We start from the raw sequence: 15,977 nt of genomic DNA, 5'->3' as shown, positions 1-15,977 counted from the left end.
TTTTGACAGAAACTCACCGGGTAATTAGCAAGCTCCTTCAGCTCTCTCTCCCTCAGTTTCTCAATCTGTAAGAGGGTGTGATCATGCCTGTACTCCTGGCTTCTGTGAGGATAAAGACGACAGGAAGTGCGAAGGCTTTGGCTAAACGCTCCCGCATTGTACGTAGCCATCAGGTGCAAACTCAGGTGTGCCAGAAAGTGTCCAGCCGCAAACAACCCAAACTAGTTTTACTCTAGATGCAGAGAGAATATGCTTTTATGGATGAAACCGGTTGTCCAGGACGATTTCTGGCCTGTCTTTTGGGGATGTTGGGCAGCAGGGTCAGAGAGGATTGTGACAAGGACGACAAACTCTGAAGACCTGTCAGGTGTCCTCCCAGGTCCTCCTGGAAAGCGCAGCTCCAGGGGCTCTCTGGCGCCACCTGGTGTCCCATCCTCGCCACTGCCCAGAAACCACGTGTAAGAAAGTGCTTACAACCTAACTACGCACCCTGGTTTAGACCCGTCCTAGCCAATGGGGGAGGGGGAGGCGGGGCAGGGGAAAGCGGGAGCCCAATCGCCTCCTGTTTTCCGAGGAGAAGGCGGGGCTTGGGATTTACCACGTTGGGTTTGTCCGCAGCGCTAATTACTTTTTCCAAAGGCTGGAGGGCTTCACTCCGGCTGGCGCCGCCGCCTCGAGCGCTCCTGCTCCGCCGCGACCGTCCGGGGGGCTGCTCCTCCCCAGTACCATGTGTGACGGCGCCCTGCTGCCTCCTCTCGTCCTGCCCTTGCTGCTGCTGCTGGTTTGGGGACTGGACCCGGGCACAGGTAGCGCCCCCTCGCCCACCGCCCCTTCCTCGCCCGTGCCTCTCGCGGCCACCTTCCTCCTGCCCTCCCGAGGCGTCCTGGCGGCTCCCGCCTGCCTGCGCGGCCCGGGTCCGGCGGCGGACCGCTGACAGCGCTCGGGGCCGAGGGCGTGCGGGCCGCGGCCGGACGACCGGGCTCCAGGCGGCTCCCGGGCGGCCGCGCCGCCGCCGGGTCTCCGGGCGCCGATGCCGCGCCGCCGTCCCCGGAGGTGCTCGGGCGGCCGCGCTGGAGCCCTTCCCCGGGTGGCGCGGGGCCCGGGCGGAGGCGCCGGCCGGCACGGAGGTGCCGCGGCGAGGGAAAGGAGGGGAGCGCCCGCTCGGGGCCGCGCTGTGCCCGCGCTGGCGCGGCGTGCCCAGCGCTGGACCCCGTGCGCGGCGGGCGGCCGGAGGGAGGGCGGCCGGGCGGGCCCCGCCGCGCTGACGCGTCTCCTCTCTCCCCGCAGCTGTCGGCGACGCGGCGGCCGACGTGGAGGTGGTGCTGCCGCGGCGGGTGCGTCCCGACGACGTGCACCTGCCGCCGCTGCCCGGCGCCCCCGGGCCCCGAAAGCGCCGGCGCCCCCGCGCGCCCCCCGCCGCCCCGCGCGTGCGGCCGGGCGAGCGCGCCCTGCTGCTGCACCTGCCGGCCTTCGGGCGCGACCTGTACCTGCAGCTTCGCCACGACCTGCGCTTCCTGTCCCGCGGCTTCGAGGTGGAGGAGGCGGGCGCGGCCGGGCGCCGCGGACGGCCCGCCGAGCTGTGCTTCTACTCGGGCCGCGTGCTCGGCCACCCGGGTTCCCTCGTCTCAGTCAGCGCCTGCGGCGCCGGCGGCGGCCTGGTACTGCGCGCGCCCCCTCCGGGTCTGCCCGTCGATCTGTCGCGGCGCCGGGGGTGGTCCCCGGGGCAGGTTGGGCTGGGGGTGGCGGCGCCTGGGCGGGAAGTTCAGCCTCCAGGGGTGCTCTCCCGCCGTCCGCAGGCAACCTCCCCTCTTCCCGCCCCGACCTTCCAGAGGGTCTCTGAGCAAAGAGGGTGAGAGTGGAAGCATCTGATTGTCCAGTGCCTTCCCCCGGCTGTACCGAACCTCTGCAGTACACGGGGACTGTGCCGTTCCGGGGTTGCATAGGGGGATACGCAGCAGCCGCCCAGGGGAGCCCAGGTCCGGCGGGGGCGAAAGCTGTCGGGCCCCTAGACCGAGAGGCGCACTTCACCCATATTTATTTGCACCTGCACAGCTGTGTATGTGTGCGTGTCACGGGGAACACCTATAGGTGTGTATCTCATCTGTTCTTGGATGTGGGGGTAGCGTAGTGAGTGAGCATTCACTTCCCTTCTGTCCTCTCGAGCCTTTCTGTACCCGGAAAAGGACAGTGTGATGGGGTCCCCTGACAGGGCGCTAACCTTCTCAGTTGAACCGTGAGAACCAAGAGAGGGGGTGTTCATACCCTTCTTCCCTTATACCACGAGCAGGTATGTGTCTGGCAGCCATGCTCAGCCAGGCCTGGGGGGTGCTTACATTGGTGATAAGACCCTGTTCCTGTCCCCAGAAGCTCCCTTGCTGGGGCAGTAGCTACCCCACCCCGGGGACCCTGCCCGGCTGCATTAGAAGCACCTGTAACAGCGCTCACAGGGGCAGGGGGCCGTTCTGGTGCACGTCTGCCCTGCTTGTGCTCACACTGATCCCTGTACGTTGGTGCCCAGCCACATGCTTCTCAGCTTCTCCATCATGCCCCCTAGGAGCGCGCATGGCTGGCGGATGGGCTGCCCCTAACAAAGCCTGGTATCGGCTCAGAGCATGAGACGCCAGAGTTGTTTCTGTATTTTGTCCTGATTGGCCTCTGGGGAAGCGGTTTCTGATACTCTTTTATGTCTGTTCTTCTCTGGCAGAAGAAAACTTCCCCAACCTCTGTCTTATCTTGCTCCACCGTCTAGAATTCTCTAGCCCTTACCCACACAGTATGCAACTAGTCTTAGAGAATCTGCAGCAGATCCAGAGAGCCTGGGGGTCCAAGTCTTTATGTAAGACTTCTGCTTTCCTCCCAGCTCTATAGAGGAACTCCGGGAGTGGGGGAGGGGGGATAATTTCCTAGGATTGGCTTTCACTAGTTCTCCTTGCAGGCCGGTTCTGAGTCCTGATCAGACTGTGATCTACTGGGAGAAATTGGCGTCTTCGGTTAAACAAGGAAAATGGACCGTGGAGGCAGCCTGTTAGGAGCTAATGTGGAACAGGGGCAGAGAATGTGGGCTGCGGGTGAGGAGGCTTAAGGAGGAGTGAGAAAGGCTCAGATCACCGTAGGACTCGGGTCAAGGCTGTATCATGTTCTGGGAGGGACTGGAAGGCCCACATCATTTTTCCTGTTTTTGCCAAAGTGTTTAAAGTCTAGGTCACATCACTGTACTGTACGTGGAAACATCTGAATCCCATTTGCTGCGGTTTGGTGAGTTTCTCTAGAGGTCAGAGTTTATACTTCTCGGTGTAAAGTTTCCAGCGAGGAGCTATCTGTAAGGAGCTGAGGGTGGAAGTCTGGATAACATTGATTCCACATCCTCACCGAGTTGAACGCCGGGCCCTCTCACAGATGGCATCCGGGCTGTGAGCGGGGCGAGGGTTCACTTCAGTCCCCCAGTGTTCGAGAAGACTGTGCTTCCCTTCAGTACCATGTGGGGGCGCTGTGCTGTAGATAAAGGAACCCCGCCAAGAGTCTGTTCAGCGGGCGCCGGCTGCGGGCCGACCTCGAGGACTTGAGATTCTAAGATTCCTGCCGGAGCAGACACTTCTGGTGTTTAGTCTGCCGTGTTCATCCTGTTCATGTGAGCTAGCCGTCGGACCCTTCTTCCTAAGTGCCCTCTGCAGAGGAAGGGCCGAAGGCAGGAAGGAGGAGACCGCGTGGTGACTGGGAGGGGACCTCTTGGTCGCAAGGTAGCCCTGAGACATGTCAGGAAAGGAGAGCAGCAGGAGCTCAGGCTATAGCCAAGTTTGCAGGGCACTCCTACCTCACTTTGATTTTGGTTCTCAGACGTGCTCGAGACAGTTCAGGGGGTTGGTAAATGTGTCAGTCGCTGTTGACTGAGGTGGAAGCGCCGGGAAGCGGAATGGGGCAGATGTGTTGTGTGTCAGGACAGGCTCAACCGCAAGGTGTGGGAGAGGACCGATAGCAACTAGGAGAGTTTTGATGTCCGCAGGCGGGAACATTCCCAAGCCACCTTGGATCTAAAGATCACGTAGAGCCCGGGGTTGGCAAACGTCTTCTGGAAAGGACCAGATAGTAAGCATTTTAGGCCTTGTGGGCCATATGGTCTCCGTCATGGTTAAGTCCACACTGTCCTTTTAGCCGTAGACAGTAAATAAACAGATGGACGTGGCTATATTCAATAAAACTTTATTCCGACGTTGAGTAGCAATTAAATCCTGATGCATCAAACATCTCTCGAAGGGTTTAGCGGAGAGTGTTTGGTGCAGGGGAATGCGGGCTCTGTTCCCTGTTGCATGGCGTCTCTGCGGTCTCCAGAGATGTTTGGTATCTGTTTAAAGCAGATGCATAATTAGAGTAGATCATTACTTGTTTATGGGGCATGAAGCGTAAATCTCATGTTCCATTTCGCCTCTTCTGCTTTTGACTGTGGGCAGAGGCGTGGGCCTGTGGTGTTCTCCCTCCCTTATCTTGGAAAAGTTATGCAAGCTGCACTTCTTGGCTCTTCTAGGTGCAAGTATTGTTTTCTGTTTATGCTTTTTCATTTTATTTACGTTTCAGGGAGTCCTTAGACATTACCTAAGTCTTTGGAAGAGTTTCTATAACCGTATAATTTCAAAGCAATGAACTTTGGGTATGTGAGGCAGGTATTTCCACCCCCAGAGAATTTATGCAAGTTTGGATCAGCTGCCTCCTGTGAATGGGGCCAGCTCATGGAAGGCCAACAGAATTGGAATCAGGTTAAACTTCACCTGAGTGGGCAGCAGAGAGGGAACTTTAAGGGATAGAGTGGATGTCAGTGTCTGAAAAAGTCTGAAATGAGTGAATTGAAGGGGCTGTTTTCCATCCCCACACATGAGGACAGAGAGCAGGGGAGGCCCCTGCCAGCAGGTTTGGTCGGCTGAGCAGTGGCCATTCTTCCTTAATGAATGTAAGGTCAGGAGGGTCCACCCACCTGACTCTGTCCCTCCCTTCTGGGCTGAGGCCGTGGCCTGCCCGGGGTGTGCAATGAGAGAAATGTTGAGATCCGACAGGGACTCGGGAGCTCTGGGCCATGGAACTTTAAGAAGCCATACCCATTTGCCAGGCCCAGAGAGAGAGAGAGAAGGTCAGGGATGTTCCTGGCATGCTTTCCCAGGAGTCACAGCTACACTCTGTGGGATCCTTGCTTGGAGTCTCTCTCATCCTGGTTGGCCCCTGGGGTTGACCTGATGGCCCAGCCGAACCTGGCTCTGGCTGGTCAGCTCGACTGAAGCACAGGGGGCCACTCTGGTAGCACATCATTTGTGGTCTACTCAGGAGCTTTGCGAGAAGGCTCATCTCTGTTCCATGGGGGTAGATGGATAGGAACAGAGTGGGGCTGGGCTCAGTCAGTGAGCAGGTGGCTTGGAAGAGTTTTGGGGGACTCCATAATCAAGAGGGCAGCCTGCTTTTTTTCCATGTCTCCTCTGATTAAGGGGGCAGGTTTGGGAGGTTGCTGTCTCTTCCTTTAGGATTATCAAACTCTCTTTTGATTGATTATAAAATCGCCTAGCTTTCTGATACAGCATCCCTTGATTGCATATAGACAGAAATCCACTGCGGCAAAAATTGTACGGTATGGAGAACATTTGGAAGGGAGCACGTAGACCAAACTACAGCGTCCTACACCGTCATATTGGTACACGTGTGGCGAAGGCACAGAGTCCTATGAGAGTCATCCCTTAATATTACCGAAGAACTCCTCGTGTACAACGTAAATGTATTTGGAAAATGCACACACATTTTTAAAGCCTCATAAAAAGAAACAGTTGAGTGGACATTAAGGACATTAGGGAAAATAGGGAAAAGACAGTGTGAAGTTTGGAGGCGTGGAGGATTTGAAGGGGAGAACTTGGATGGATGGGAGAATTCTGAGGTGTCACACCCCTTCCTCTCGAAGGACGTTCATGTGGCCTCATGGTGACTTTCTGCCCCCCCCCCCCCCCACGCTCATGGGCATCATGGCGGCCATGCGACTCTCCCCAGCATCCCACCTACGGTCTGTAACTAGATTTCCGCATCTGAACTTTTATGTAGTTGGCAACATCATAAAAAAAGAAAAAAGTGCAAGATGGGATGATAAACCAAAGACGTCTTAGACTGATTGCATTCTTGGGGCTTATTTCCTGAGCTTTGAAATGCTGCAGCTGCCTGGGTTTGGATGCGTGCAACAGGGGATGGTTTTGCAGCCAGTATGTCAGAGGGAGCCACGCATGGTCACTGCTGATCCTTTCCCTGTGCACGCCTCTGCGCGCAGATGCACGGTCACGTTCTCATTCTTTAGGAAATGAGGCTGCACGGGCGTTTGGGGCTGTGATCCTAAGTGAGCCATCTCCTCTGAATGGTCCTGTGTGCAGCCCCAGGAGGGGTAAATAATATCAGCCTCGTGAGGCTGTTGATAGAATGAAGTAAGATAAAGTCTGTGAAATCATTTAGGGCGAGCCTGGCACAATAAGGCATTAAAAACACGTTTCTTCTGTTGCCCTCCGGGGCCCAGACTTTTCCAGTTATAAATCAACCAATCAGTCAACACTGTCGACTAAATGAACAGATCATTATCACACACCTGCCCTGTGTAGGACACTCTGGTGGGTTCGCAGCAAGCCTCAAAGCGGAATACAATGTGGGCCCTGTCTCAGAAGGCAGTCCAGGTTCGCACAGGAAGGAAGGTACACTGGAGCCTGTAGGGTGGCTGAGGGGTAGAGCAGGGGTGGCTCTGGGGTGGGGTGGGGTCTTCAGGGAGAAGGATTAGAGCGGAAGGGGTTGTGCCTCAAGTTCTAAGAGGAAGGAGTGATGGCAGAGCCTCCAAAGCCAGGTTCTTCTCTAGATCAGGGGCCCACGAGGTGGCCGCGTGATGGGGATGGGGGTGGAGGTGGTTGTTTTAGGGAGATGGTAGGAGAGGAACTGAACAGACAAGCATGTGGATTAGGTGAGGCCAGACCCTGGGTACCAACCTAAGGCATTTAGAATTTATCGTAGAGTGGTTCTCAACTTTGTTCCCTGGAGGATTCTTTACTCTCGTTGGTGGGCCCCATCTCCGGAGTTCCTGATCCCGTCTGTCTGGGTGGGCCTGAGAGCTTGAATTCCTAACAGGTTCCCAGGTGCTGCTGCTGGCTTGGGACCACATTTTGAGGATCACCGGCCTCGAGGCAACGGGGAACATTTCTGGCCGTTGACTGGGGGTTCCCTGGTCATAGCAGTGTGGGAGGTACTGGAGGAGGAGGGCATATGGAAGCACAAGGTGACGAGCGACGAGCCTCGAGCCTCGGGTTGTGGAAGCGGGAAGGAAGACGTCTGTGCAAGAGAGATTCTGAAGGAAGAGCTGACCGTCTTTGTGGCTGACTCTAGTGATCAGAAGCGGGGGGAGCTGGTGGTGACGGGCCCATGTTACAGGGGGGAGGTTGGCTTTGGGAAGAAGACCAAGAATCTGTTTAGGCACCTGGTGTTTGCAGAGGCAGCAGCTGGACTTTGCAGGGGGTTTCTGGATGGCACTCCAGGGCAGGGACAGTGGGACTCGATGCGGAGGCTGGGAAGCCCATCTTGCCCGTGTGGGGTCGGACATGCTCCTTCCACAGGAGCTCCGCTGAGGCCCGCCCAGAAAGGTGGAGGCAGCTGCAGAAGGGCCTGCAGTCACAGGATTGTTTTTGCTTCTTGGAAGCAGACTTGCTCACGCAGGAAGCAAGCTAACAACCCCATTTGCTCCATCCTCTCAAACCACCCACACTAACCCATCGACAGGGAGAAGGCCACTTAAAACCCACGCCAGTTAACCAAGGAGCCACAGCCTCCTGAAGAAGGGGCTCCCCGGGCCCTGAAATTCCAGTGAGGTCTTTATAGGACAGCAAGGCAGGCAGTCACGCGGTGTCCTCCCCTCAGACAGGTGTGTTCTTCAGTTCCGGAGCATCTATAGGACAGAGATATGTGTGTGTGTATATATATATATATATATATATTTTTTTTTTTTTTTTTAACATTATCTTAAAAGCATTTTCTCCATTCTGCTGAGAAGTTGTGCTGATGTCCGGAGGTGATAAAAGTCAGTACCTCCCTCATGCATTTTCCACGTGGCCAGGAGGGCTCGTCGTGCTTCGGAGCCTGGGCTGGAGTTAACGCTAGCTGATTTATAACGCTCTCCTAACGCAGTACAGAAACCCTTCAAAGCCAGCACCCGGAACAAAGAGAATCGCAAAGGAACCACTCAGAACTGTTACACTATCAGGTGATAACTGATGCATTTTATTGGACACATATTGCTTTGGTAGGATACCACATCTTAGCAAACTTCAGATATCTCTTTTAAGAGCACCACTTCGTGGAGGATTATTGCATCCTTTCAAACCAAGCAGCCTCAGGGCCTCCAGTTCTGTCTGCCACAGGCCTTCCTTTATAGCTGTGCATCTTCAGATGAAGTCTGCAGGCCCCTTTCATCTCCTGCAACCTCAGGCTCATGGATGCCGTGCCTTGGAAGGACATCCCCATGTCTCACTTCTCAGCATGGGTGGTGACCAGAGGATGAATGCAAATCTGTGCAGCCCCGCCCAGCTTCTGGGGCCCCGGGGCAGCTGGGGGCTGGAAGCCAGGGCAGGGCCTAGAGCCCCGGGGTCAGAGGAAGGTCCAGTTCAAATCCAGGCTATCTCCAGACATCTAACTCAAGGCAGGAGGTGCCCAGCGTCTCCGGCACCTAGCTAAAAGCCAGCACCGTGGTTCTCAACCCTGGCTGCTCTTTGAGATCTCCTGGCGAGCTCTTAATACCAGTTATATACCAATACCACAACAACCCCCTGCAAAGTCCAGCTGTTGCCTCTGCAAACACCAGGTGCCTAAACAGATTCTTGGTCTTCTTCCCAAAGCCACCCTCCCCCCTATAACATGGGCCCGTCACCACCAGCTCCCCCCGCTTCTGATCACTAGAGTCAGCCACAAAGATGGTCAGTTCTTCCTTCAGAATCTCTCTTGCACAGACGTCTTCCTTCCCGCTTCCACAACCCGAGGCTCGAGGCTCGTCACCTCGTGCTTCCATATGCCCTCCTCCTCCAGTACCTCCCACACTGCTATGACCAGGGAACCCCCAGTCAACGGCCAGAAATGTTCCCCGTTGCCTCGAGGCCGGTGATCCTCAAAATGTGGTCCCAAGCCAGCAGCAGCACCTGGGAACCTGTTAGGAATTCAAGCTCTCAGGCCCACCCAGACAGACTGGATCAGGAACTCCGGAGATGGGGCCCACCAACGAGAGAGCCTGGGGCCTGACCATCAGGAGTTCCCCCAGATGGCTCTTCTTTGTAGCCAGGGATGAGAGCCTGTGAGTAAGGGGGACTGCGGAAAGGCAGGGCTAGTCCTGTCCATTCCAGTCCAATCCAATCCATTCTCTTCTCTTCTACTCCACTCGCATTTTCTTGAGTAACTATCATGTGGCAGATAATGGGAAAAAATGAGGGCTAATTGTGATCCTGTCGCAAAGGAACAAACTCTCAGGTTGTGACAAATGGCCCATAAGGCAGTGGGGCTACACAAGTGCCAGGGGAGGGGGATGTTTTTGGGAGGAAGGGGGTAGGAAGAGGGAAGGTCGGGGAAAGATCAGGAGGGCTGTCAAGTGTTTTCCCTGGGGCTAGATGGCACCTCTGTGTGTGTGTGTGGGGGGGGGGGTTACAAATGGTACTTTTTTTTTTTTTAAGATTTTATTTATTTATTTGAGAGAGAGAATGAGATAGAGCATGAGAGGGGAGGGTCAGAGGGAGAAGCAGACTCCCCGCCGAGCAGGGAACCTGATGCGGGACTCGATCCCGGGGCTCCAGGATCATGACCTGAGCCGAAGGCATTCGCTTAACCAACTGAGCCACCCAGGCGCCCACAAATGGTACTTTTCAACAGCACATTGTATCATTGGTAATGTGATGACAAGATGAGCATGAAGAGATGTCAGGGAGCCTGTGACAGCCTGGGACTGGGGGAGGGGCGGGGAAAGTCCTTCCTTGCGCTGGCTCCCCAGGGTGGGGGCTGTGCCGGGCCCCCTCGCTCCTGGGTGCTAGTCCTGGCCATGTCTGCTTGCAAGCCGGGTCCCAGGAGGGTAAGTAGCTGCCAGGTAGGGTACGGTCTGCCAGTCCATGTAATCATCTTACCTGTGTTACCGTTGTCCTCCATGAAGGGGTGGAAACCAGCATGTGGGTCCCTGCAAGCAAGACCTGCCAAAGCAAAGGGGCTGCTTCTGCTTGTGGCTGGGGGGTGTGCACGTGCATGCCATGCCTCTCTGTTGCATTGCATGAGAGTTACCCGCTCCCTGGCCTTTTACACTGTAGCTTGTGAAGGCCAACGCTAGACCAAAGGGGTAACTGGCTTTGAAAGTGCTAGACCTGGGGGGGTCTGTGACCTGCCAAAGCCAGAGCATTTTAGGAGGGGTCCAAGTTGAGCATATCCTCCGGGGAGCACAGGGCTCCTTCCACATGGGGCTCATCCCATGTGCTATGCCCCACCTGCCAACTTTATTTCGACACATGGAAGTGTTTGCCGTGGTTACTGAGGTGTATGTTCGGCACTGAGGCTTTCTTTAGGTACAGCCCCAGCGGAGCTCTGCGTAACCCCCACAGCCACCTTCTGCTTCCACTTCTTCCTTCTCCCCAAAGTATCTTCGTGAACAAATTCAAGTTCTAACTTCAAAGGAGAAGGAAGAAAGCCGTGCTTTCTCGCGGGTCATGCAATGCCACTTTAAGACAGTTTTATTTGGGCAGTAAAATCTCTGAGTTGTTCTTGGCAGAAGTTCTAATGAAATGGAAACCTTGAAATCTGCTAGGAACTGTAAGTACGGTCTCACCCTGTGTTTTGGGGACTCAATGTTGGAGGCGATCGTATTAGTTGATCTGGTTTACTTTCAGAGAGGCTTGGTGTCCAGGCATCCTTTCCGAATGCGGAGGAGGTCTACCATTTGGCTTGAGTGAGCTCTGTCCTTGAGACCAGAGGACTTGCTGTGCTGGAGAGCAGTGCTTCTCAAAGTGGGGGCCCCGGACCACCAGCATTGGTGTCACATGGGGGCTAGTTAGAAATGCACATCCTCGGGGTCTACCCAAGACGTCTGGGTGATTTTCACATGCATTGGAGTTTGAGAAGCACTGTTTCTGTGTGACACGGCCTTTAGAAAAGAGACTCAGTGGGGAGAGAAGAGATGATGCTCATTTCAGACGTAGACTGATCTGCTTGATCCATGGACTCTGTTTAGCCAGGGTGGTCCTGGGCATCCACCCGGAGGAGGCGCTGTGGGCCGCACAGCCCATTTTGCAAACTCGGGTCCTCCTCCAGCCTGGGGCCCAGTGGGGTTCCTTGTGGGAGGTTTACCTTGCTTTGTTGACACCTCAGAAGGGAAGCTAGCAGCAGGTATCCCAGGGAAGGAGCACAAATTGGTTTCATGCCTCAGCATTGGTTCCAAGGGATGGGAAGAGTTCTCTGCACCATATATATATATATGTATTTTAGAATTAATATTCACTCTATTAAAGTGGCAAATTAAAAATCCTAGTTCCTAAATTTTTCCTTCAATTTACAAGTCACGTCCTATTTCTAATCTAGCAAGTTTTAAAAACTTTTATTGAAGTATAATTAAGTGTTATATTAGTTTCAGGTGTACAATATGATTCAACAATCCTATACATTTGCCCACGCTCATCTAGATAAGTGTACTCTTAATCCCCTTTATCTCAGAGGTTTTTTGCAATCCTTTTCAAGGGAACTTTGGATGATATTTGGCGCCACTTGTAAATTTGGTGATTAACAACTTTTAAACCTTTAAAACTGCATTGAGGAATGTAACGTAGTCAATTTCCTTTTCAAGTTCTTTGGTTGGCTAAGAAGCCCTTTGCAAGTGTATCAGTGATTCCTACAAACCTAATAAGCGAGTCTTATAAACGTGGGAAGTCTTAAGTTCTCTTACACATTCTAATACTGCTTCTAAACCTACTAAGATTTTAAAATCACGAATCTAAGTCCATGATGGACTTTAAATTAGAATCACAAATCTAATCCATTGGCTACTCCGTCGATTTCTCTTAAATACCACAAGTTCTGAAAAAATGTACAAATCCCCTATCACAAAGCTATTAACACTATAAGACTGGCTCCATCCTTTCATTCTTAATATCCCCAGGGATAAGATACTTTTTTTTTCCCCCATTAAGTATGTAATTGTCATTCATCCCCAACACTTTTGGCATTGCCTCCTCAAGTGGACTTTTGGAGGATGATTTTAAAAATAACTTTTAAAAGAAAGTTCTTTTTATTACTAATAAAATAATGAACCCGGGAAGTGGGTGCCGTTGTATATATCTCTGCACCTCCGACCCTGTGCCCCCCCGCCCCACATAGCCATGGGGTGGGATGTCTCAAGTCCCACAGATGCTCCTTCCTGGGCTCAGTCAATCAGAGCACGCTGCAAAGCAAAAGCCCAGACCTGAGGCCCAGGCCATAGCCAGGTGGCCTTGCTGCCCTCGGGTTGTCGGGGTTGTGGGTGTGCGTGAACGAGGATGACTCATGTCCCTTTTTCCTCTTTCTGGGCAGGTTGGCCTCATCCAGCTTGGGCAGGAGCAGGTGCTAATCCAGCCCCTCAACAATTCCCAGGGCCCGCTCAGCACACGAGAGCACCTGGTCAGGCGCAAATGGTCCTTGGCACCCAGCCCCTCCACCGAGGCCCAGGTCCCTGGGCAGCTCTGCCAGGTTCTAACAGGTGAGTCTGGGAAACCACACACTGGACAGCACATGCCGTTCGGCACCACTGCATGTCCCCAGGCGCACTGAAGTCCTGTGAGCAGCAAGCTTCCTTCCCCTGTATTTTAAGCTGTTGTGTTCATTTCCCCTAAGGCCACCGCCTTTCCCCCTCTGTCTGGATTAGCATTAGCATTTCCTGTATAGCAGCCCTTTGAAGAGGGAAGGCACCCAGTATCCCACTGATGCAGTGCCTCGATTGTATAGATCAGGAACGAGTTGAGGTCCCCCAAACCTTGATGGCTTATTTGTTATCAAACCCTAGGTTGGTGGCAGAGCTAGACTGAGAATTCCCTCCCTCCCTGGCCAGAGCGGGCTCTTCAATGCGGGGGTCCCCAGGCCTGGCTGCACCTGGGGGGGGCCTCGGAAGCCACGATTCTCAGCGGCATCAGTGCTGTGGCCTGGGACCCTGTCATCTGCACGTTCTCAGGTCCCCCCGCCCCGGACTTCCTGCATCAGAAACTGGGGGGGTGGGTCCAGGAATCAGTCGCTTCACAGGTTCGCGCTTCTGATGCGTGCAAAGGTGTGGGAACCACTGCTTTACACAGTACCTGGCACTGGCCTATCCCCCAGCATCCTGATCCAGTTGGTCTGGGGTGTGACTGGGGTGTCCGTGTTTTTAAAAGTGATTCTACTAAGTAGCTTGGGGTGAGAACCCACGGTTCTTATATTCTGTGCCTCTGTTCGAGCAACCTGTGGATTCACGGTCAGCTGTTTAAGAACATTTCACGGTCACTGAAATGGCCACTGCTGTGTCACCAGCCGTCTTCCTGGGAGTGTCCCCTGATGAAGACTGCTGCTCACAGGTGGCATTTCCTCCCTGGATGGAGGGCATGGGACCCCACGGCTCCTCTTTGGGAGCTGTGCTTTTGTAGTTTTAAAGACTTACCCTTGGATAAAAAAAAATATAGTGTCTCTGGTATTCCAGCGACCTTGGAAATACATCAGTGATATGACTGTCCTTTGGGACAGCTTTGGGATATATGAACAAGCGTTGCAGCTTAGCTCAGTTGTTGCCTGTAGACCTGATCTTATCCAGGTAGCTGCCCTCCTTAGCTGGTCTGCATTCGGCAGGGAGAGAGCGGCGGCGATTTTGCTGAATCAAGGCCATCTCTGAAACCCCAGGAGAGCTCTGAGTGATAGAGAATGCTACCACACAGGAGGGTTTTGCTCTGCTCCTTCCTGTACCCTTACAAACGTAGGGGAAGGTGGACCTCAGCACGAAATGATTAGTAACTAAAACACACTCTTGAATCGGAAGCAGGGGCTTGGGGAAGTTGGTGGGTTGTGTGTTCGGGCCTGATGCTGAGATCTTATTTTAAACGTCAGCCCCCTGACAGTCTTGGTGGAGCAGTTTTGTTTTTTTTTTTTTTTTAATCTGCTTTCAAAGTAAGTGACTATTGGTCATTCTACATCTGTATGCATTTTCTGCTAATCTGAATATATTGTTTCAGAGGCAGGGGGATTATACCGAGGCAGGGGGGTCTCAGGGCTGGTTGTCCTTTGGCATCACCTGGGGAAGCTTAACGGCTTCTCACGCCTGGGTCCTGCCCCCGGAGAGCTGCTTTCACTGGTTTCGGGCACAGTCTGGGCAGCTGGTGATTTAAAATCTCCCCAGGTAGTTCTAATGTTCAGCTGGTGCTGAGAACCACCGCGCTAAGGAGTATTAAACATGAGTAATAGCACCAGTGGGCCATCGGAAGTGGGTTCTTCAGGTGAGAACCACCAGGCAGGGGCCCCACAATGAAGTCCAAGGGCAAATACGTTTTAGTCTCACTTTTCCCTCTATTCAAGCCGGCGCTCATCAACTGCTAGTCAGGATCAGAAACCCAGGGTGTTTGTGGATGATATCATGGAATATTTGTCTCATTACCCGCTGCCATCCTCTTTAGGGGCATGCGCGATACCCAGGATTGCTGACAACATGATAAATTGTGCTCGGGTCTGCATTTTTCTCCCTGAGGCTGGTTTCAAGGCACCCTTTTGATAGAATGTTTAGCCTATAATGAAGGAAATGAAATGAACAAAACCTGGGTGGGGAGGAAGTGATAGAAAGGAAGTTTAAATAAGAGCAGCCATGCAAGAAATCTCTGAATTTGCTTAAAAAACCATCTCCCCTTCACTGTCCCCACGTCTCACGTCATTGTGCTCTGCAGTGTGAGGGCGATGTGCGTACTTAATAAGGTGGGGCCAACTCGGACTGTGTCCTGGGTAGGAACACAGACACCGGAGAAAGGTGTCTATTTCTTTCCAGTCCTTCTTGCTTTGTGTGAAATACTCGTAAACTTTGTTGCTGTGTTGAGAAGGACAGTGGGCCTTCTAATAGGTTTCGCTGATAAAGCAGTTAGGTCCTATCGAGTGTGGGTTGACTTCCTGGGAATTTAGAAATTTCATTGAGAAATTGGGAAAATCAATTTACTGGGAAACCAGCAAGATATATTTTTGGCTTCCTTGGAAATAGGAATCAGATGAGTCATCCAGGATTTCCTGTGGGCACATATTCTTTATGGCTGAACATGGCTGTCTTAGGTGTCATTGTGCCTTGTCTTGAATCTTGTGTTACCCCAACCTTGGACCTGGCCTGGGAGTAACTGGCTGGCTCTTGCAGGTGAGAAGGAGTCTGATAATTCTTCCTTCTCCATGAAGCACTCAGTTTACCTGAGAGTTGAACTCTGGTAAGCCACCCTGTTCTCTAGGCAGACAGAGAGACTAACACAGGGACAAGGCCACCTGGAAGAACCCACTGCCTTCTCATAGGGAAGAAATTGCATTTCTAGCAGTCTTTGGGGCTCCCAGAGAGAGGATCCTATTACCTTTATTGCTTCTTATTTTTAGGACCTTATAAAATGATTCATAAAGTGTCACTCCAGATTGGAACTTGGCATGAAAAATATGGAGTCTGTGAGCCTTTCTTTTTTTCTTTCTCTTTTGTTCGTTCTTTTGGTCTCACAGCATGAGTTTTTAAAGGTTTGGGGGGCTATTCTCAACAGCGAAAATGGTACTTTGGCTATTTTGAAACGTTTCTCAATCTTGATTTCAAAACTTTTTAATCTGTCTTCTGTGCTTATTTTAATTTCTCCATTTGGATTCAGTTTAGAATCTCCCCATTTTCATGGGCTTTAGTAACAATTTCAATCTCTGTCTCCTCCATCGTGGTAGATGTAACATGTGGATGGTTGAGGTAGATGGCAGAATATTAAAACTTC

At 53.0% G+C, this 15,977-nt stretch overlaps 1 protein-coding gene across 2 annotated transcripts in view; it reads left to right on the top strand.

Annotated features, from left to right (window-relative positions):
• The first annotated feature begins 647 nt into the window (after positions 1-647).
• The window catches only part of ADAMTS17 (ADAM metallopeptidase with thrombospondin type 1 motif 17), a 343,861-nt gene continuing 328,531 nt past the window's right edge, over positions 648-15,977 (top strand). For both annotated transcript variants that reach the window (XM_064569986.1, XM_064569985.1), the window contains exons 1-3: positions 648-806; positions 1,288-1,658; positions 12,568-12,733. In XM_064569986.1, coding sequence (XP_064426056.1) covers positions 728-806; positions 1,288-1,658; positions 12,568-12,733 — 616 coding nt within the window. In that variant the 5' untranslated portion in view covers positions 648-727. The remainder of the gene's footprint in view (positions 807-1,287; positions 1,659-12,567; positions 12,734-15,977) is intronic.

Source organism: Mirounga angustirostris, unplaced genomic scaffold (assembly GCF_029215605.1).
Source record: "Mirounga angustirostris isolate CCGP_5_RB_7025 unplaced genomic scaffold, mMirAng1.0.hap1 SCAF_9, whole genome shotgun sequence".
NCBI classification, from domain to species: Eukaryota; Metazoa; Chordata; class Mammalia; order Carnivora; family Phocidae; genus Mirounga; species Mirounga angustirostris.
This window is presented reverse-complemented; position numbering and strand designations above follow the sequence as displayed.